This window comes from Notamacropus eugenii, chromosome 3, assembly GCF_028372415.1.
Source record: "Notamacropus eugenii isolate mMacEug1 chromosome 3, mMacEug1.pri_v2, whole genome shotgun sequence".
NCBI lineage: Eukaryota > Metazoa > Chordata > Mammalia > Diprotodontia > Macropodidae > Notamacropus > Notamacropus eugenii.
Genome location: NC_092874.1, coordinates 107,146,169 through 107,169,403, shown reverse-complemented (window position 1 = coordinate 107,169,403; position 23,235 = coordinate 107,146,169). Strand labels below are relative to the sequence as shown.

The 23,235-nt window shown below is 38.3% G+C and overlaps 1 protein-coding gene and 1 pseudogene across 1 annotated transcript; both read right to left on the bottom strand.

Annotated features, from left to right (window-relative positions):
* Nucleotides 1-6,545: 6,545 nt before the first annotated feature.
* On the bottom strand, nucleotides 6,546-7,964 carry LOC140531243 (taste receptor type 2 member 3-like; annotated as a pseudogene).
* A 10,535-nt stretch (nucleotides 7,965-18,499) lies between these two features.
* LOC140531877 (taste receptor type 2 member 3-like) lies at nucleotides 18,500-19,444 on the bottom strand. Its single transcript, XM_072650537.1, has one exon. The coding sequence runs from the start codon at nucleotides 19,442-19,444 to the stop codon at nucleotides 18,500-18,502; it is 945 nt and encodes a 314-aa protein (XP_072506638.1).
* Between the last annotated feature and the right edge of the window lie 3,791 nt (nucleotides 19,445-23,235).

Below are 23,235 nucleotides of genomic sequence, written 5' to 3'. Positions count from 1 at the left end.
ATGAAATTGTTGATTGTTTCTATGATTTGTTGTTTAATCCATTCCTTCTTTAGGATTAGACTATTTAGTGTCCAAATAATTTTTGCTCTATTTTTCCATGGCCTTTTATTACATGTGATTTTTATTGCATATGATCTGAGAAGGGTGCATTGACTATCTCTGCCTTTCTGCACTGGATTGTGAGGATTTTATGCCCTAGTACATGGTCAATTTTTGTATACATGCCATGTACCACTGAGAAAAAGGTATATTCCTCTCTATCCATTCAATTTTCTCCAGAGATCTATCATATCTACCTTATCCAGAGTTTTATTCACCTCCTTAACTTCTTCCTTTATTTTGAGGTTAGATTTATCAATTTCAGAGAGTGGGACGTTGAGGTCCCCCACTAGTATAGTTTTGCTGACTATTTCTTCCTGTAACTCCCTTAACTTCTCCTCTAAGAATCTGGATGTTATACCACTTGGAGCATAGATTTTTAGTAATGATATTGCTTCATTTTCTATGGTGCCTTTTAGCAGGATATAGTTTCCTTCCTTATCTCTTTTAATTAGATCTATTTCTGCTTTTGCTTTGTCTGAGATTAGGATTGCTACCATTGCTTTTCTTACATCAGCTGAAGCACAATATATTCTGCTCCAACCTTTTACCTTTGCCCTGTGTATCCCCCTGTTTCAAATGTGTTTCTTATAAACAACATATTGTTGGATTATGACTTTTAATCTATTCTGCTATCCATCTCTGTTTTACAGGAGAATTCATCCCATTTATATTCACAGTTATGATTGCTATCTGTGTCTTTCCCTCCATCCTCTTTCCTATCATTTGCACTTTTACTTCTCCCTTCTCCCTTCCCTTCCACAATAGAGTTTTAATTTTTTACCACCACCTCCCACAGTCTTAACGTCCTTCTTTCAGCCCCCCTCCCTTTTACTGCCCTTTACCCTTACTACTTCTTTCCTCCCTTTTACCTTCTCCTCCCCTTTCTTTCTCCCTTCCCTTCCTACTGCCTATAGAGCTAGTTAGATTTATATACTTAATGAAGTTTGTTCTTCCCTCCTTGAACCAAATCAGATGAGAGGACCTCTCATACAATGCTTATCTCCATCCCCTCTTTCCCTCTACTGTAATATAATTTTGTACTTCTTCCAGTGATATAATTTACCATTTTCTGCTTCCTCCTTTTCACATCTCCTGTTACAATCCCTCCTCATGCTTAAATCATATTTTTATCATCACATAATTAGGTTCCCCCTATCTATGTACATCCTTTTTATATTTCATATTATATATACAATTCTTAAGATTAATGAGTATCATCTTTCCTTATAGGGAGGTAAATAGTTTGCCCAAATTGAGTAGCGAGTTTTCTTTTCCCCTGTTTACCTTTCTATGCCTCCCTTGAGACCTGCATTTGAAGAGAGAATTTTCTATTGAGTTCTGGCCTTTTTATCAGAAAATCCCTTATTTCACTGAATGTCCATCTCCTTGCCTGAAATATATGATGAAGTTTTCTGGGTAACTGATCCTTGGTTGTAGTGCCAGCTCCTTTGCCTTCTGAAATATCATATTCAAATTCCTTTGATCTTTTAATGTAGAAGCTGCAAGGTCCTGTGTGATCCTTATTGTAGCTCCTTGATATTTGAATGGTTTCTTTCTAACTGCCTGTAGTATTTTCTCCTTCACTTGATAGTTCTGGAATTTGGCAACAATATTTGTTGGTGTTTTTAGTTTGGGAATCCCTTTTGGGAGGTGAACAGTGCATTCTTTCGATGATTATTTTGTCCTCTGGATCCAGCACTTCTGGGCAGTTTTCCTTGATGATTTCTTAGAAGATATTATCCAGACTGTTTTTTTCATCATGGCCTTCTGGTAGGCCAATAATTCTCTCCTGGATCTATTTTCCAGGTCAGCTGTTTTTTCCAATTAGATATTTTATATTTTCTTCTATCTTTTCATTCTTTAGATTTTTTAAAACTGATTCTTGGCATCTCATAGAGTCATTAACTTCTACTTGTCCAATTCTAATTGTCATCAAATTGTTTTCTTCAGTTAACTTTTGCATCTCCTTTTCCATCTGTCCAATTATTTTCTCCAGTTAGTTTTTGTACTTCTTTTTCCATTTGTCCAGTTTTCCCAGTGAGGTTTTTGCTTCCTTTTCCATTTATTCAATTTTCCTTTTTAAAGAGCTGTTTTCTTCAGGGAATATTTTCATGCTTTTGAAATCATTGGCCATTTTTTCCTCTATTTCCTTCTTCAGCTGTTCCAGGTGTGCTTTTTGTGCATGTGAGCAGTTCATAGTCCCTTCTGAAGTTTCAGATGGGAGTACAGTCTCAAGACTGACCTCTTTGGTATTCGTGTTTTGGTCCTTGTCCCTGTAGAAAGATTCTATGGTCTTTTCATTCCTCCTTTGCTTCTTGATCATGATGTTGATGCTTTGTGTGTTGTGACCTCTGGTTCTATCAGCTAGACGCTAAAGAACTTGGTGCTGAGCTGACTAGTGTGAGAAAGCAAAGGCAGGTGAAATCTGTTTGTGTTTTCCTGGATTAGCCCTGGAGCTAGCTTGTTAAGTGTGAGGGAGAGGTGGTATGTTCATAGGAGATCTTCTCAGCTGAGCTAGAGCAAAAGCAAGTTCAGTGCTTGGTGATCCTGGCTGTCTTCCTATTTCCCCTAGAGTGCTTAATTCACACCTTGGTCCTAGTACCAGGCTCCACACCCCTGGAGCTCCAGCAGTCTGGGATAGCTCTGTTCTTCAGCCACAGTAAGGGTAATATTCCTTTGTTATTTTCCTAGCCTCACATGCTATGAGACTGTTTTCCCCTTCTGCTGATCACACTGATCCAGGATTTTTCTGGGCAAATATTTTATGGTTCTTTCAAGGTCAACAAGGGGAGGGGGAGAAAGAATTTACAGATCACTCCAACATTTTGGCTCCCAGAAGTTCAAGTAGGTAACTTACAGACTTTTAATCTGCTGGCTGAAAGTCTCAGGTACAGCTGCTGCAGATACCTGGGCCTCCTTCCTCATCTCTCCCTCACTCAGCTCCCCTTGACTCTCAACCTGAGCTGCTATCCTGCCATGCTGCTTCTTTGTCAGACCACCCTGAGGTTTTCCTGTTAGGCCCTGCCATGGCATGCATGCTGTGCTGTACGCTGTATGCTCTTCCACCCTTGTGGAACAGAATCTTCTCATCAATCTTCCAGTCTGTCCTGGTCTGTGAAACTGCCACAGTCTGTCTCCTATTGGAATCTGCACCTCCAAAATTTGGTCATATTCTTGTTTTAGAGGTATCTGACAGAGTTTGTCTAAGAGCTAAGGTGAGTAGTTACTCTTACTCCACCAACTCCACTCCCCCAATGATTCAAATAAAAAAAAATAACCATTAAAGAAAGCAAATTTGCAGAGGTAAAAATTTTGTTTTTTTTAAAAAGGGTCAGTAGAACAAATAATTTTGGGAATCTCTGTCTCAGACTCTGGTCCTCTAAATGTAACTGTCTTCCCAGAGTCTTTCTCCTCCAGGGAAGCCTGAAACCACTCATCACTCTTGAAGCTAAAAGCCAGAAGCTCAGTGCAAGATGGATGAAAGCAGAACAAGACTTTAGGAAGGGAGAATTAGAAACAGGTAATACAGTTTTCCATCATCTAGAATCCATTTCAAAATGCTCTGGATTTTAAAGGCATAACTTAGCATTATTCAGACAATATAACTAAAAAAAAAGTAGCCCAAATCTGACTTTTCCACCAACTCTACTCTGCAAAGGGACACTGACAGGAGTGCCCCCTAGGACTTATGCTTCCTCCTACACTGAAAGGTTTTTAAGAGCTGATGAATAAAAAATCCTCATGAAGTTTCTAGTCCAGTTCCTTCATTTAACTGATCATGAATGTGAGCTGGCCTCAGACTCAGGAAGATTCAGGTTCAAGTCCTGCCTCTGACATATATCAGTTGTTTGATACTGAGAAAATACTTAAGTTCTCAGTGTCCCTTGGGCCTGGAGTCAGATAAACTTGAGTTTGAATACAGCCCAGTCACTTCCTAGCTATATGTTCCTGGTCTAGTCACTTAACCTCTGCAGGCTCTTTAACAGTTTTCTGAACTATAAAATAGGAATAATAATAGGACCTACCTCCAAGTGTTGTTGTGAAGAAAAAAATGATATAATAGTTTAACAAATGTTTGCTTTCAAACATTTCAAGTCAGGAGATCTGACTTGGCGGAGAAGTTTTTTAAGTACCAAAACAAAAATCCCAAACCAATGTTACACAGCTAGTTGTAGGGGAGCCAGCACATGAGGTCAGGTCTTCTGATTTCTCAAACAGAACGCTTTTTGTAATACATTATGCCCCTTTACACATTAGTCCCTTTACACTCTACCCCTATCTGTCATTGCTCTGACTTATTCATGCCAAAAGATTTTAGGTGTATGTCCATATTCCCATCATGATAAAGCACTTATTACAAATTAATTATCTTTATGGGGAATTTTGTTTCTTTACTTTTTTCTTTTTGAGAAGGAGCATAGTTTATATGTGTAATACTAGCAAAAGACAGCAGAGGCAGCTTATTGTTATTATTATTTCTTTCCTGGAATAAACATTCTATGTCCTACCTGGGATCCTTGATCTGTGCCTTTATCTGGATAGGTGGCTGACTGTTACCATCTGATGACACAAACCATTGTTTTCTTCTTGATAGGGGTAGGATGAATTAGGAGATATATACTAGTAAGTACAATCTAAATTAAAACGTGTAGCAGGAGGAATACATCTCTTCCTCACTGGTTCATCACTGTGCCACATGGCATGCAAGGCACCCTCCATTCTCCTTTCCCTTGGTGTTCTAGCAAGTCCTTCTAAGTCATCTGCATAACACTGTTCAGCTGCTCACATTTCAGTGTCTTCAACATACTTTTATTAGGCCTTTACTATAAGTGTTGCTGATCAGAGAGTCCCTAACCAATCTGATGAATTCCTTAGTCATCCTCATGTTATCTTACAGGATGTCAGCTTTTGTTTGCAAACACTTGACTAATACCTCTCCTTGGAGTGTAAGTATGGCCAGTGGTGCCTCCTGAGAGGACAGAGGGTCCTCTTATATTGCTGGACAAGACTCAGAAGCATGGACACTTATCAGAGTTGCTACTCTCCCCTGCAGTCAATAAAAATATGCAAATAGAACAGCTTGCTCTTCCAAAGAATTGATCATCAGGTAGCAGAGTGGACCTAAGTTCAGGATGGGTGTGTGGTGGGAGGAGAGGCCTGTGCTTATGTGCAGTGTCCTATGTTGAGGAACCAGAATAACTTCTTTGGGAGTAGGTGTACATGATAGTTACTTGTTTTTACCCATAACTTCTGAGCACAGATCATACACTAAAATTCCTGGGCACAGGCTTTCCCAGCTCAAGAGATAACACAGTCAGGGAAATAAAATATTTCTGCCCTAAGCACATGGCAGAAGGTGTTTATGCTTACTTAGCAGAATTTTCAGAATTTGGGAATCAGACCACATTTTTTTTCAAGAATGTTATAAATATCTTTCTTTTATTGCATATCTATCTTTTCCATTAATATTTTGTCTAAGGTTAGCAGGATATGTAATTTTATTTTGGATCTTGAGCTCCTTTTTTTTGTAGGAACATATTATTACCTCCCCTTCTTCAGTTTCTAGTGGGTACAGAATAGATATGTGATATTTAAAATTCCTTTCCTTTATATTTAAAGGTCTTTCTCTTGTTGACCTGAAAAATATTATTTTTTTGTTCTTTGAATTATTAAAGTTAATTACTATGTGTCTCAGAGTCTGAAGAATAGGATTATTTCTTACAGGGAACGTGTGGACACTTTTGAATAATGTTTTTGTTTTCTGTGCTCAGAAGTTCTGAGTAGTTATCCTGTATTTTTTTTGCATTATGGTATTCTGATTTTCATGTTTGCCATGTTTTCCTTGGAGCTCTAACTTCCTGGTGATCTGGTATTACCTTGGGATAAACATACTTTTACTATTTACCTCCCAGCACTGATCTGATAAAGCCACTTTATAAAGAAGTATATGAAAAGAGATAGTATAATCGTTTTTATCCCCCCCATCTACCTCCCCACCATTTACTCTTGAAACCTCCCTTTTTGCCTCTGCAGCTTTCCAAATATCTGATATATGGGATCATGATGATAGCGGACATCAGCCTATTTCAGAGACATTAGTCTTTCTCCCTGATCGCTTATCACCCTCCCACTAGTACTGTACAAGTACAGTAGCTCCACAGTAAACTGTTCTGCTCCCAAAGGGAAAACCCTCTATCTATATGCTTAACCTCTATCTATGATATGTCATACACACGTCATTTAATGTATTTAAATGATTAGATACCAAATAAAATATTTTGATATAAAATTTAGATTTCATTGAATGTCTTCAAAGCATTTAAAAAGTTACTTTATGTTAAGAAAAACTTATGGACATAATTTTGTATGTTAATACATGCATATATGATGTTAAATAATGATAACAATAGTAGCATTTGTGCAGTACTTTAAAGTTTGTAAAGAGCTATAAGCATATTTTCTTATAACAACCCAGTGAGTTGTGTGCAAATATGATCATCTACATATTAGAGGAAAATGGGCAGAGAGGGGTTAAATGACTTGCCCAGGGTCATGCAGCTAGTGAAGGTCTGAAGCAGAATTTGAGTTCCTGACTCTAGGCCCAATGCTCTCCCTTCTATGCCACCTAGCTACCTACATAGTAGAATTTTAACAGGTTTGCAGAGCCTACACTGTCCTCTCCCTCCCCCCTTGTACTAGAGAGTAAATGATCTCCTGATCCCACACTTCATTCAGCCCTGCCTCAACCACAATATCCTCAGGAATGCCTGCTTCAGGTTTTTGTTTTGCAGAATGAGGATAAATGAATGCACAGAGGGATAGATGGGGGCAGCCAACTCTATAATCATTATCACCTTGGCATATGCCATAGAAGTGGTTGCTGTTCCAATAAAGAAAATGACAAAATGAAAGACAAAGAGTAAGAGGAATGAAAACATTACAGGAGTGGCTTTCACATGGGCCTTAGTGCTCACATCTCTGGAGGCATTGACCTGGTGCAGCATCATCCTGGTGTGCCTCCTCAGGGAGAGGATGATTAAGAGGCAGGAAAACAGGGATATAATGAATGGTATCACTGTTGACAGGAGACCAAGATGGGAGAAAACATAGAATTCTCTTTCCTTTCTTCTCAGATTTTCAGTGGCATTTGTAGTGAGTTTCATTTTTAGGAGGCCAGAATATATATTGAATTTTTGGATCAGTAACACTGCACTGAAGAAAAAGAAGAACATACAGCAAAGCAGAATGCAGACAACCACCTGGGAAATACTCCACTTAAGCCAGAGGAAGGCTGGGTAGGAGAAAATGGCAGTCTTCAGGTAGTAGAAGGCAGGTGGACAGCCAGATGTTTATATTGTTCCTAAGGGTCCAGGTAATGTCACGAATTTCACCAAATGTAACTCCACAGAAGAAATCAGGATAGAACAGCAAGGTAATCGCATCAAAAATGACCACACATTGCAGGATGATCCTGGAGAAGGCTAGATTCATAATGATGAAGTCAGATAAGGAAATCTTGCTCCTCTTGATCCAGTGGATGCAGCTGATAAGCCCAAGAAAGTCATTCCCCCAAATCCCCAGAGTGAACTGACTGAAGACCACAAACAAAAAGGAGATTTTGAATGAGTTCAGCATGTCTGCAGATAGATTTCCCCACTTTTGCAATGTCTCTGCTTATCTGCAGCTTTGCTGCTGCTCTACAGCTTTTCTCACCTGAGGTAAGTAAGCTGACACAGGTACCTGCTTTTCCACAGTGTCACTAGGACCTTTTGTCGTTCTCTGACTTGCTTGTGCTCCTGTCTCTCTCCAGGGTGCTCAGAAATTCTTGAGGGTCAGTCTTGTAGTTGCTCCTTTCAAACTGGTCTCCTCTTGTCCTCTAGTTCAGACCCCAGGCTTGCAGTTTTCTCACTTCGTTGGGTTATAAATGTTATTCAGTGCGTGGAAGGTCAACCAATAGTGACTGAAGAATCTTTGCTAACATGCAAACAATTTCAGGATTTAGTATTGCACAGAGAAGGAGGGGTCAGAGTCAGACATAATGCAGGGTTTAATTATACACACATAATAAGTTTCTGTGTCACATAAATAGAATGAAATTAGTCCTTGAAACCTCAGAAATTACAGTCCACTGGAGAGATATGTGAGACTGGTGAAGGATGAAGATGCTGGATGGAAGAGCTATACTGAAAAGTGACTCCCCCAAGACCATACAAACATACATTCATATGTGTGTGTGTATCTGTACTTACTTAACTATACGTTCCCTTTTTTATTTCCAGACACCTCTGCAGTGGATTGTACTTCTTGTGGTATGCCAAAGGGCTGAATCCCCTATCTTTGTGTTACATAAAGTCTTGTTATCTGTATGAAACTGAACCCTGAGGTAAATGTTCAAAAAATTAAAAAAAAGCAGAAAAGGAATGTTAATAACGAAATTATCCTGGGAATAAAAATATCCTGTATTCATTGTGCTCAGAAAATGGTTATTTAGGGCAAGTTTGAGTTCAGTGTCATGTATGTGGTAGGCAGCACTTGATTTCTCTGTAAGTGGTTTTTCATTCACTTACTCTCCTGTTAGTGTTTTCTTCGGTTTTCATCTTCGTAGAGTAAGCTTTGGTGTATTAACTGCATTGTGTTTTAATAGCTATGGCTCATGAAGCCCTATGGGGAGACATCGCTAGGACATGCATCTTTCAACTCAGGAGAAGGGCAGTGGGTTATGTCACAGCAACTGTGTTGCTCAAGGCTGGTCAGATCAACAATCCTTTGCCTCTAATCTTGGCCTCTGCATCCTTCCTCATTGTTGAACATTTACCTCAGCACCCAGACCTTGATTTAGCTTAAGCCATTCTCACACTTTATTTTGCTACTGTTTCTCAGCAGAGGTCACCGTGGCTTACTCAAAGTCCCCTAAAGTCTATATTCCATCCACTTTATCCTTCTTTTAGTTTGGTTGGAGGAAATGAGATTAGTTCACAAGGATTTCAATTTAGGGCCAAAGTCCCCTTTCCATATGGCTTCCTTTCTCTGCAAAGCTAAAAAAAGTTGAAAATAGCAATTTGAAGAGGAGTTCAAGAAATGCTCCAAGCTTTCAGGCAAGCCAAGAAGTCATCTCCCAGCCAATTGAATTAAGTAGTTGTGCTAAATTCAACCCATTGTAATGGCAACAAAAAAATAGGAGGAAACAGAGAGTGGAGTAGATTCACCATTACTCTAGTGGTTTCTCTGAGAGGTCAGCATTCATTCTCTTTCTTTCCTTCCTTTCCTTTCTTTCCTTCTTTCTTTCTTTCTTTCTTTCTTTCTTTCTTTCTTTCTTTCTTTCTTTCTTTCTTTCTTTCTTTCTTTCTTTCTTTCTTTCTTTCTTTCTTTCTTCCTTCCTTCCTTCCTTCCTTCCTTCCTTCCTTCCTTCCTTCCTTCCTTTCTTTCTTTCTTTCTTTCTTTTCTTTCTTCCTTCCTTCCTTCCTTCCTTCCTTCCTTCCTTCCTTCCTTCCTTCCTTCCTTCCTTCCTTCCTTCCTTCCTTCCTTTCTTTCTTTCTTTCTTTCTTTCTTTCTTTCTTTCTTTCTTTCCTTTCCTTCCTTCCTTCCTTCCTTCCTTCCTTCCTTCCTTCCTTCCTTCCTTCCTTCCTTTCCTTCCTTCCTTCCTTTCTTCCTTTCTTTCTTTCTTTCTTTCTTTCTTTCTTTCTTTCTTTCTTTCTTTCTTTCTTTCTTTCTTTCTTTCTTTCCTTCCTTCCTTCCTTCCTTCCTTCCTTCCTTCCTTTCTTTCCTTTCCTTTCCTTCCTTCCTTCCTTCCTTCCTTCCTTCCTTCCTTCCTTCCTTCCTTCCTTCCTTCCTTCCTTCCTTCCTTCCTTCCTTTCTTTCTTTCTTTCTTTCTTTCTTTCTTTCTTTCTTTCTTTCTTTCTTTCCTTTCTTTTCTTTCTTTCTTTCTTTCTTTCTTTCTTTCTTTCTTTCTTTCTTTCTTTCTTTCTTTCTTTCTTTCTTTCTTTCTTTCCTTCCTTCCTTCCTTCCTTCCTTCCTTCCTTCCTTCCTTCCTTCCTTCCTTCCTTCCTTCCTTCCTTCCTTCCTTTCTTTCTTTCTTTCTTTCTTTCTTTCTTTCTTTCTTTCTTTCTTTCTTTCTTTCTTTCTTTCTTTCTTTCTTTCTTTCTTTCTTTCCTTCTTTCCTTCTTTCTTTCCTCTCTCTTTCAAGCCAGGGAAAGGAAAAACCTCTAGCTCCTCCAAGGCTTAGAGTGAGTCTTCTAATTCTAACTGATGTTGCTACCACTGACCTTACACTGCTGATGCTGTCCTCCACAGCACTCTAATTCAAATTCTTCACTCATTTCCCTCTTTCTCCAGAGAGGTTTAAGGAAATTCCAACTATATTGCAAAATTCCACCATTGGTCCTGATGTCACATTAAGAGCCCTCTCTCTCATTCAGGTTAGAAATATAACCCAAAGTGTCTTTAGGAACTTAGGCTTCCTTTCTTGGCAGCTAGTCTAAACCTTCTCAGACTATGGTATTTCTCCCCAGGGTTCAAAATTTTGAAGTCCCTTGCAAATCTGCTTCACAGCAGAACCCAATATGATTAACTCAATATTCCAAGGAATGACTTTAGAGTGCCATCAACCATGCATGCAATAAACAAAGCATAATGAAAAGCATCACTTCACTGGTTATTTCAATAATCACAGATCCAAATAACATGCAAGATATATATTACACATGTCACAGTAGAACATGCGTTTAACTCAGGCAACCATGCCCAATAGCAAGCAAAATTAAACAATAGTAAATTTAGTAGATTCACCAAATAGTAAAATAGGCAAAAGGCCAATATTACCCTTCAAGAAACAAATAGCAAAGCTATGTATGGTCAACAGATTAAGCAGCTACAATACGTATACCAATCGACCTATGTGATTACATTCATATCACACATTACTTACATAACCATTATCATTATTTTATGACTACACCTGTAACCAATCACTTTACTGGCTTCTCCTGGGAAAAATGTAAGTTAGGCTAGTTACTGGTTGGATAGTTCTAGCTCTCTTATGACCTGTTGACTGATCCGCCTTTACACATGTGCTAGTACATAGAGTGGGTTCCTCACAATCCTTATCAAATATATAACTTTGCCTCCCTAGAGTTGAACAGGTTGGTCATCTCAGACTGGTTAACAGGGTTACTGTGCTCTGAATAATCTGCTCTGAGAGATAGTAGGCATAAAAGGGACCGCCTTTGAGTTTAACACTCTTCTGTTATTTGAAATGGATCTTGAAATACAATAAATACTTCGAATCTTCTTCACTTCAAAAGTCTCTTTCTGAACCACTGCCTGGATTAGGCAGCCTTGGTGTGACTGACCAGTGTTCTTTTTTTTTGTTTGTTTTCTTTCTTGTTTAGAATCTCCTGAGGTCAGTCTTCTCCTATACTACAGGGAGGCTGACTAACTTATCAATTGGCAATGAACAATTTCAGAGAATTGGCTTTGAAGGGCCTGGATACTGGACTCACTAGACATAAAAAATTGCATGGAATTTACACTTGTGCCTATTGGTTGCTCTGTCTCTTGACCTTTTGAAGGTCTCAAGGTCATTTTCTTTTACTTGGAAGCAGGAAACAATGGACACAATAGAGACAGAAGCAATAGCTGAGCCTGGGACTCTCAGCTTCATGCCCCTTCCCTACCCAGATGCCCTTAGTGGATTCTTTTCCTTCTTCAATGATAGTAAGTTTGGAAAAGAGCCCTCACCAAGGGTCTGATGCCTTTTTAAATGTACCATAGCCCTGGCTTGGTGGCCAGTCCAAGAGGTTCTTCTTTATCATATGGCAGCAAAATAGAATCAGTTACAGAGTGTCTGCATATATGCTCCAAATCTCTCTAAGCCACCTTCATTATATGCCACCTTACTTTTCTAGAAGTGAGCATCCTTGTTTCTTCCACATAAGGGAGTTCCTCAGCTGAGCACACTGATGTCTACTCACTGTCCTCCCATTATGTAGTTATCTGATCATGTCCTGCCTATTGGGTATATCTTGTTTTCCCTTCACTTTCTAGATGCTACTTCCTCTCTGTATGTTTTAACCCTTCGAATTGTGTACTAAGGCTTCATCTCATAGCCTAAATTAGGGCTAGGTTGGGGTGCAACCCAGAGGGATCCTCAGATCAAGTTTATAGATATCCTGCAACAATAAAGTTTAATTCTTTTGAAGGCCACTCCCGGTGTTTGTCTGTCATTGATAAAGATGGAAGAACCCTTTCATTCTGGGGATGGGATATTGTAAAACTGAATAATTCAGACTTAGATAATAAATCTCAAGACAACTGGTAAGCAAGTGAATATAACTTCTTCCCTAGTAATTTAAAAAACTTGGGGTAGAAGACTGATTTTGAGACTAGTGAGGTCAGATCAATTTCTAGAGATCCTCTAGGGATATTATATTTCCATTGTGAAGCAGATAGGATCAAAGTTCCCCAAAGAGTCAGGCTTTATTTATCATATCATGTGGGGTGGAACATAAGAATTCCTCTCTATTCCTAAGTGACTAAAGTCAAACACAGTGTGTAATCTTGTGGGTATTTTTTTTCTTAAGAAATTATTTCCCCCCATTATTCTGAACTTGATGAGCAGCAACAAATATGTCCACATACAAAGAAGAATCAAAAAAGAGCATTGTATATGAAACTGAAAATCTTGATTACAGTACAACAAATATATTTTTAAAATCATAAAATAAATTCAACATGTTAGTTTCAAAGCTGTCCTCTGAGTGTTCCTCTCTACTTCCTTCTATTTTCTTTCTTGTATTTAAAACAAATGCTTTAATAATACTTTTTTTTTGGGGGGGGAAACATTTCCACTGTCTCCTTATGTCCCTAGATCTCTTACCCTCCAACTTAAGAAAGCAAAACCAAAAATCTCTGTTGCAGCAGCTATGCATAGTCAACAGAAACAAATCCACACACAGACCATACCTAAAGATCTATGATTCTTTATGCTTCTCTAGTACATAACCATGCTTCCTCATTGCAGTCACTGTGGGTCATGGCATTGGTTAGTTTTTAAGTCTTTACAATGTTGCATAAATTATTCTTTGCACTTTGTATTGTTTTATACGAGTTTTTCCAAATTTCTCTGAATCCACGCTTTTCATCGTTCTTATGGTACAATAATATTCCGCTGAATTCATGTAGTATACTAAGTACAGTCATCCTCCAACTGATTGACACAACCTTAGCTGCAAGTTCTTTGCTGCAAGAAAAGCTACTACCAGGAGTGATTTTATGCTTTTGCATCCTTTCTCTCTTTTTATCTTTTTGGCTATACAGATAGACACACACGCATGTATATATATCTATCTATGTGTGTGTGTAGAATAACAGATGGACTTATGTAGTGCTTTAAGGTTTTCAAAGCACTTTACAAATAAAAATTATGCATAATTTAATAACTAAGTATATTTCCAAATTTCTTTTCAGCATGATCAGATCAATTCATAGCTCCACTAACATGTATTAGAATGATTGTCCTCCCCTACTCCAGTCAGTATCTCTCATTTTTCTTTCTTTCTTTTTGCCAAAATGGACAATCTGATGTGAGTAAAGTGAAAGCTGTTTTGTTTTAAATTGAATGTCTCTTTTTATTAGTGATTCAGGACACTTTTTTCATATGATTGTTAATATCCTGGATTTTGTTCTGAATCTATCATACCTCTAAACTGGAGATATTCGAGGCATGGAGAATGGTGAAAAGATGACTGAAGTTTGGTGGTCTTTGATCCTCTGGATTTGTCCTTTAGATGGCATGCTGGTGGTAAATCAGATGTCTATTCATGCATGTGTGAGCCACATTCTATATATGTAGGCAACTCTTATTTCCTCTATCCCCACTGATTTTACACTTCAACTATCTCTTCTGACTTGCTTTCTAGGTCATTTTAAAAAATAATAAATGCCCACATCTAGGGAAAGAAGTATGGAGTTGGAATGCTCAATGAAGCAGACTATTTTCTCTTTTATTATGTTTTGTTTTTCCTCAAGGTTTCTCCAATTCATTATAATTTCTCTGTGTATCATGACTAATGTGAAAATGTGTTTAATAGAAATGTATGTGTAGAGCCCATATAAGATTGCATGCTTTCTTAAGGAGGGGAGAGGGTGGGAGCAGAAGACAATTTAAAATTTATGCAAGTGAATGTTGAAAACTGAAAAAAATCAATAATTTTGGGAAAAATAATAAATGTCTCACATTCTCTTCTATTTTTCAATATTTTAATTTCAGTTCAATATTTCTTTTTATTTCATGCAAGAACAATATTCAACAGTTGTTCCTAAAACTTTGTGTTCCAACTTCTCTTCCTTCCTCCCTCTCCACCCATCCCCACTGAGAAGGCAAGCAATTCAATGTAGGTTATATATGTGTAGTTTTGCAAATGACTTCCATAATAGTCATGTTGTGCAACACTAACTATATTTCCCTCCATCCTATCCTTCCCCCTATTTCTTCTGTTCTCTCTTTTGACCTTGTCCCTCCCCAAGAGTGTTGACTTCTAATTGCTTCCTCCTCCTATTGCCCTCCCTTCCATCATCCCCCCTAGCCTACTTATTCCCTTGTCCCCCACTTTCCTGTATTGTAAGATTGGTTTTCATAACAAAATGAGTGTGCATTTTATTCCTTCCTTGAGTCAAATGTGTTGAGAGTAGGCTTCAAATTTTCCCTCTCACCTCCCCCCTTTTCTTACCTTCTCCCTTTTTCTTACCTCTTTTATGAGATAATTTGCCTCATTGCATTTCTCCCTTTGTCCTTCCAATATATTCCTCTCTTACCCCTTAATTTTATTTTTTTAGATATGATCCCTTCCTATTCAACTCACCCTGTGCTCTCTCTCTCTCTCTCTCTCTCTCTCTCTCTCTCTCTCTCTATATATATATATATATATATATATATATATATATATGTGTGTGTGTGTGTGTGTGTGTGTGTGTGTGTGTGTGTGTAATCCCACCAACTACCCAGATACTGAAAAAAGTTTCAAGAGTTACAAATATTGTCTTTCCATGTAGGAATGTAAACAGTTCAACTTTAGTAAGTCCCTTATGATTTCTCTTTCCTACTTACCTTTTCATGCTTCTCTTGATTCTTGGGTTTGAAAGTCAGACTTTCTTTTCATCAAGAATGCTTGAAAGTCCTCGATTTCATTGGAAGACCATTTTCCCCCCCTGAAGTATTATATTCAGTTTTGCTGTGTAGGTGATTCTTGGTTTTAGTTCTAGTTCCTTTGACTTCTGGAATATCATATTCCATACCCTCAGATCCCTTAATGTAGAAGCTTCTAGATCTTGTGTTATCCTGATTTTATTTCCACAATACTCAAATTATTTCTTTCTAGCTGCTTGCAATATTTTTTCCTTGACCAGGGAACTCTGGAATTTGACTACAGTGTTCCTAGCAGTTTTTCTTTTTGGATCTCTTTCAGGAGGTGATCAGTGGATTCTTTCAATATTTATTTTGCCCTCTGGTTCTAGAATATCAGGGCAGTTTTCCTTTATAATTTTATGAAAGATGATGTCTAGACTCTTTTTTTGATCATGGCTTTCAGGTAGTCCCATAATTTTTAAATTGTCTCTCCTGGATCTATTTTCCAGGTCAGTTGTTTTTCCAATGAGATATTTCACATTATCTTCCATTTTTTCATTCTTTTGATTTGTTTTGTGATTTCTTGGTTTCTCATAAAGTCATTAGTTTCCATCTGTTCCATTCTAATTTTGAAAGAACCATTTTCTTCAGTAAGCTTTTGAACTTTCTTTTCCATTTGGCTAATTCTGATTTTTAAAGCATTATTCTCCTCACTGCTTTTTAAACCTCTTTTGCCAATTGAGTTAGCATGTTTTTAAAGTTGTTATTTTCTTCAGCAGTCTTTTTGGATCTTTTAGCAAGTTGCTGACTTGCTTTTCATGATTTTCCTTCATCTCTCTCATTTCTCTTCCCAATTTTTCCTCCACCTTTCTTACTTGATTTTCAAAATCCTTTTTGAGCTCTTCCATGGCCTGAGGTCATTGAATATTTATTTTGGATGTTTGGGATGCAGAAGCCTTGGCTTTTATGTCTTTCCCTGATGGTACACATTTTTCTTCCTCATCCAAAAGGATGGGAGAAGATACCTGCTCACCAAGAATATAACCTTCTAGAGTCTTATTTTTTCCCTTTTTTGGGCATTTTCCCAACCAGTTACTTGGTTTTTGAGTTCTTTGACAAGAGTAGTGTATACTCTGGGGCCCTGAAAGATCTCAGTTCCTTCAATGTTGCACAGTCAAGCCTGCACACCGGTCTGGGAGCAACCAGAAAACTTTTATGCCCAGAATCTGCAAGTAGTAGAATTTCCTCTCCACAACCTCCTTGCCTCTACTTCTGCCTTGCCCACACTTGGGGCTGAGATTGAGATCAGCTGCTCAGTTCCCCCAGGGGATTTACAATGAGGCCTCCTACAATTGATGCTGGCTGCTGCCTGCTTTGGGAGCCGCCACCTGCTGTGGCCTCTGCTGCTGCCACTTGGTACTGGAGCTATAGGGTGACCCTGCTCCCTTCTCAGTCATTTGAAAAAGCTCTCTCACTGTCCTTTCGTGTCTGTGGGTTGAAGGATCTGGCTCTGATCCTCCAGGTGCTGCAGCCAAGGCTTGACTGTGCTCCATTCCATGTCCCATGTGATAGACCTTTCTGTCAGCCTTCCAGGTCACCCTGGACTGGAAGTCTCCTCCACTCTGTTGTTCTGTGGCTTCTGCTGCTCTAGAATGTGTTGAGAGTCATTCTTTACAGTCATTTTATGGACAGTGGGGGAAGAAGTAGAGTATATATGTCTTTCTATCCTACCATCTTGGCTCTGCCCCAAAATCAGACCTTTTGAGGAGAAAAGGATCACATGGCTCTTGGAGAAAGAAGAGTATTTTCTAAATATTTTACCTAACATCTTGCTTGGAGATCTCTAAATGATTTATTGAGACATTACAATTCCAGTGGGAAATTTTCAGCTTTAGTAGCTCTCTGTGTATGTGTATATGTGCTTGTATGTATGTGCATATATATCTATATCTATATGTTTCCAGGAGGATGCTAAATTTCAAGGTGGTACTTTAAATTTTGGTAGAGGAGGGCTTACAATGTAGGACTCTGAGATGAAGGAGATTCACTGGAATGTGAAAGAGTTGCTCCAATAGTCACCTCCTGTTAAGTTCCCATCTGGTGGGAGCTTATGGATTAATTGAGAGTTTTTTATGTGTGTTTGTAATTTTTTTTATTTGTTTGTGGACTCCTATGGGTGCTTTGTGTCTTCCGTGTTTTCTGTGGAGTGAGAAAGGTTCAAGGCATTGCTGCCTGGAGTACCTAACCAGAAGCTAGGGACTACTTTTATTCCTAGTTGGAAAAACTTAGAAATCAGATATATGATGAGCATGCCAGGAGAATTTCATCCTACTTCAGGTGGGAACAAGTCCAAGAGAGAAAAAATGATCCTCTTGGTGGTCATCCTATTTGTTGTATATGACCCCAGCTTACTGGTGACCTGATATTACTTTGAGATAAACATATTTGTATTATCTATCTCCCAGCATTGATCTGATATAGCCAATTTGTAAATCACTAAATAAATAAGAGATAGTACAAGCAATATTATACTCATTCCCCTCTAGTTGCCCCCCTCACCCCCTGTCATTTCTCTATAAACCTCCCTTTATGACTGCAGCATTCCAAATATCTGACATATGGAAACCTGATTATAGCTGGGATCAGCCTATTTCAAAAACAATAGTCTTTGTCCTTGATCACTGATCCCCTTCTCCCTGCTACTGTCCAAATATTGTAACTCGACAGTAAACTCTGCTCCCAAAGGGAAAACCCTTGTCCTCTGTCTATATATTTAATCTACACATATATGTATATGTTATATACACATATAAATTATCTAATACGTTGGAATGATCAGATACCAAGCACAATGTTTTGAAATAAAACTGAGATTTTATTGAGTATCTTAGAAATATTTAAGAAGTCATTTTATGTAAAGAAAAACTTATGGACATTATTTTATATATGCATATATGTAATGGTAAATAATGATAATAGTAAAATTAGTCAACAGTTACGTAGTATTTTAAAGTTTTCAAAGAACTTTAAACATATTTTCATATTTTATTCTGACAATAACCCTGTGAGATAGGTGCCAATATTATCATCTCCATTTTACAGATGAGGAAACTGAGGAAGACAGACATTAAATGACTTGCCCAGGGTCATGAAGCTAGCAAGTGTCTGAGGCAAAATTTGACTTCCTGACTCTAGGTCCAATGTTCTCCCTTCTAGCTACCTAGAATACAGAATTTTAAAAGACTTGCAGGGCCTATATTGCCCTCCCCCTGTGCACTAGTGGGTAAAGGGTCTCTTGACCCCACCTTTCATGCAGCCCTTCTTCAACCACAGCAGCCTCAGGAATATCTGTCTCAGGTTTTTGTTTTGCTGAATGAGGATAAATGAGTGCACAGAGGGAAAGACAGGGGCAGCCAACAATGTAATCATTATTACCATTTTGGTATCTTTCAAGAAAGTGGTTAATGTCCCAATGAAGACAAAGGTAAAATTATAGACAGAGAGTAAGAGAAAGGAAAACATTACAATGGTGGCTCTCACATGGGCTTTAGTGCTCACATCTCTGAGGGCATTGACCTGGTGCCCCATCATCCTGGTGTGCCTCTTCAGGGATAGAATGAGTAAGAGACAAGAGAACAGGGATATAATGAATGGTATCACTTCCGGCAGGAGACCAAGATTATGGAAAACATAAAATTCTCTTCTTTTGACATTTTCAATGTAGTTTGAAATGAGTCCCGTTTTTAGAAGGTCAGAATATATATTGAATTTTTGTATCATGAATGCTGCACTGAAGAAAAAGAAGAACACACAGCAAAGCAGAATGAAGACAACCACCTGGGAAATCCTCCACTTAAGCCAAAGAAAGGCAGGGTGGGAGAAAATGGCAATCTTCAGGCAGTAGAAGACACTGAGGGAGGTGGACAGCCAGATATTTAAATAGTTACCAAGAGTCCACATAGTTTCACGAATTTCACTTAGTGTCATTCCATGGTACAAATCAGGATAGAACACCAAGGTAGTGACATCAAAGATCACTGCACATTGCAGGATGATCCTGGAGAAGGCTAGATTCATATTGATGAAGTTAGATAAAAAAATGTTGCTCCTCTTGATCCAGTGGATGCAGTAGATAAGTCCAAGAAAGCCATTCCCCCAAATTCCCAGAATGAATTGACTGAGGGCCACAAACAAAAAGACGATTTGGAATGAGTTCAGCATGTCTGCAGATGAATTTCCCCACCTCTGTAATGTCTCTGCTTATGTGCAGCTTTGCTGCTGCTCTCCAGCTTCTCTGACCTGAGGTAAGTAAGCTGACACAGGTACCTGCTTTTCCACATATCACTAGGACCTTTTGTCCTTCTCTGATTTGTTTGTGCTCCTGTCTCTGTCCAGAATGCTTAGAAATTCTTGAGAATCAGTGTTGCAATTGCTCCTTTCAAACTGACCTGCCCTTGTTGTCTAGTTCAGATCCCGGACTCGGCCTTTTCTCAATTCCTTGGGTCATAAGTGTCATGTAGTACATGAAAGCCCTACCAATAGTGGTTGAAAGAACTTTGCTAAGATGCAAATAGTTGCAGGATTTAGTATCACACAGAGAAGGGAGGGTCAAAGTCAGAGAAAATGGAGGGTTCAGTTCCACATAGATAATGTTTCTATGTGACATAAAGAGAACAGAATTAGTCCTTGATATCTCAGAAAGTACTGTCCAGTGCAGAGGTATCTGGAAGTGGTGAAGGGTGAAGGGACTGGATTAAAGAGGTATTTTGGAGAGTGACTCTTCCAAAAACATAAAAATATACGTTTGCATGTGTCTATACTTATCTATCTATTTAGCTATGTCTTCCCTTTTTCATTTCCAGACATCTCTCCAGTGAATTGTTCTTTCTTTTATACCAAAGGCTGATGCTATGTTTGTGTGACATAGGAACTCATGTATATGGAATCCAACACTATACTATTCTCTGTCCTGTATGTGTGTGTGTGTGTGTGTGTGTGTGTGTGTGTGTGTGTGTGTAATATATGTAACTGGATTTCCATATAGTTGATTTTAACAGATTATTTAGAAGAACCTGTCCATCCGTTTCTCTTGTGCAGAAGCTTTATAAAGGATGAAGGCATGCTGATAGGGAACACTTTTTTCATATGATTGGGGATATCCTGAATTTTGTTCTGAATCAATCATACCTCCAAACCAAAGATATTTGAGGTATGGAGAATGGAGAAGAGATAGCTAAGCCTTGGCATTCTTGGGTCTTATTGGCCCTTCTCTCAGATGGCATGCTGATGATGAATCAGATAATGTCTATCCATGCCATCTATGAGCCACATTTATATATTTAGATAACTCTTACTTCCTTTACCCCCACATATTTTATTCTTCAACTACCTCTTCTTGACGTGTTTTCTAGGTCATTTAAAATAATAAATGTCTTATATTTTCTTCTATTTTTAAATCTTTTAATTTTGTCTTAACATTTTCTTTTATTTTATAAGGGCATTGAGTTCTACTTACTCCATTCTAGTTTTCAAGAATTCTACTCCTTGGATATTTGTATCTTGCATTTTGTTCTAGGATATTTATTCTCCTGATTCTTTTTTTTCAAGAACTCTTATTTCATTTATCATTTTATTTTAACGAAACCTCTTATTTCTTTTCTTCTATATACCCTTTTAGTCCTTGTGGCCAAAACGTTTTTTCTCTGATTCCATCTTTGTAATCATTATGTGGTTTCTTTCTTTTTCTAGGTGCATCTCTTGTGTATCTATTGGCCTATATTTCTTGATTTTTTTGTCTGTTGACTCATATCTCCAGCATCACTTCCTGATTTGGGTCTTTACACTAGGACTAGATTATGAATCTTCTTGCAAAAATGTCCTTTTTGGTTCAGATCTTGATTGCCTGGTCTCTTGTCACTGATTCTGCATAATTTTGGTGTATCTGTGTTCAGAGTGCTGGCAGATTTCAAGCTTCTCAGTATCGTTTGGATTTAGTATACTGTGATATTTAGAGCCCTCTGGTGTCTCTTAGGTTATGTTGGTGTACGTTTCTGGTCCCTCAGGTCATCTTGTTCAGAAAGTTGCCTGCTTCTAGCCTCACATTCACAGTCAAAACTGTCAAAGAAGTTATATCATGATAGGTAACTTCTTAAGTTAACTTCTTTTCTTGGCAGTTGTATTAGATTAGTAGGGAGGGGAAAGTTGTAGATATAGTTTAACTCCCTTCTTTATCAATTCATTTAACAAGTCTCATACCTTTTTTTTTTACATTAGAGAAATCAAAAAGAGGATTGTATAAAATCTGTGAATGTCCATTTCATAACACTTGCTTTTTAAAAAAAGTATATAATAATTTCCACACATTATTTTCAAAATTTCCCTGCTTGTCTCAACCTGGTTCTGAACTTCGGTCCCCTTCTTTGTAATTGAAAAAAACATTTCATTAACTCTCTTTTTTGGGACATCACTGTTTCTAAATGCTCTTCCCCCTCTTCCTTTCCCAATTAAAAACAGAGAAAAGAAACTTCATGTAATAAAAAAAATGTTGTCAAAGAAAATGAACCTTCACAGTGGTTGTGTCCAAAAACATGTCTTTTTCTCTACCTTGAGTTCATCACCTTCCTGTCAGGGGGTAGGAAACATGTTTTATCCCAGCTCCTCTGGAGACCAGGTTCATTTTGCATTTCTGAGTTCTTAAGTCTTTTGGAGTTGTTTTTCTTAGCCAAATTGTTTCTCCACTTGCAAACTGTTCCCCTAGTTCTGTTCCATTAACTCTATATAAATTTATAGCAGGTAGAATTTTTTGAAATTATCTCTTTTATCACTAATACACTGTCCTATCCCATTACATTTCCAGATCATAATTTGTTCAATCATTTCCCAGTTGATGGGTAGCTCTTAGTTTCTCATTATTTTTCTTTTTTTCTCCTTTGATTCACTTTTCAGGATCTGGAATTTTGTTTTACTTGTGGCTACACTCTCTTCAATGTTACCACATTTTATCCTTTCCCTACTACTGAGAGTTAGGGGTACTGTGACCCTGAAATAGTGACACATGGGCAGAATAACTTCTACCCAAGCCTTCTTTCAGACAAAGAAAAACAAGGTTCATTAAAAATTCTCCATATTTGCCAGACTCTTAAGGAATCTGAACATTTGTATTGTTAATGTAATCAGGGAAGATTGTATCTGAGCACTTTCATGGAAATAAGATGGATTTTATAAACAGAAAGACTGTGGGAGGAATCTAAAGTTGGCCAAGGAGTCTGAGGTAATTGGAGGAGGGATCTGGGGAGGATCTTCATGGGTGTGGCCAGTAGGCTGGGGTGACTAGAGTTTGCAGAGAAGGGTCTGAGATCTCCAGGCACCTGAATCAAGTGGTTAAGGAGGGTATGGTCTAGATTGAGAGACTTGAGAGGATTTCTGGGATGGTTCAAGCAAAGGCCAGATCCAGTAAGAAGATTCAAGAAGAATTCAAGGGGGGTTTCCAGAGCTTACCTTTCACTTAACCATTTCTGTATGCTTCTCTTTTGAATTTGGTATTCTCCTGTACTAGATAGTGTGACTTTTCAATCCTGTCCATTTCAGCAAAAAGTGCCATCATCTGGTCCACTTCCTCTCTCCCACCCTTCCACTAAATACACTCCTTTCAAGTTGGCATGCTTTTTTCACACATTCCAATTATGAGAAATAGCAATTCCTCCCCCACTCTTCCTCCTTTCCACAGCTGTGTATTTCTTTTACTCTTTTTTTCTTTCCCTTATTCACAGTCCTCACATTTATCCACTGCTCTCCTAGGGTCCTCTGTTTTTCTTCTTGTACTCCCTCAATATCCTAAGGAAACAGTAAGGATCTGATGGGCCCCATTGTTCTCCTCCCTTTATTAGAGGGTTCATCCTTGTATCCCCTTCAAATGTGCAAATCAATGTATTTCTAATATATGAAGTTCAGGGTGAGTGCAGTAGAAGTTGTTGAAGTATGCAGCCTGCAGGAACCCTGCCTGCAGCAGCCAC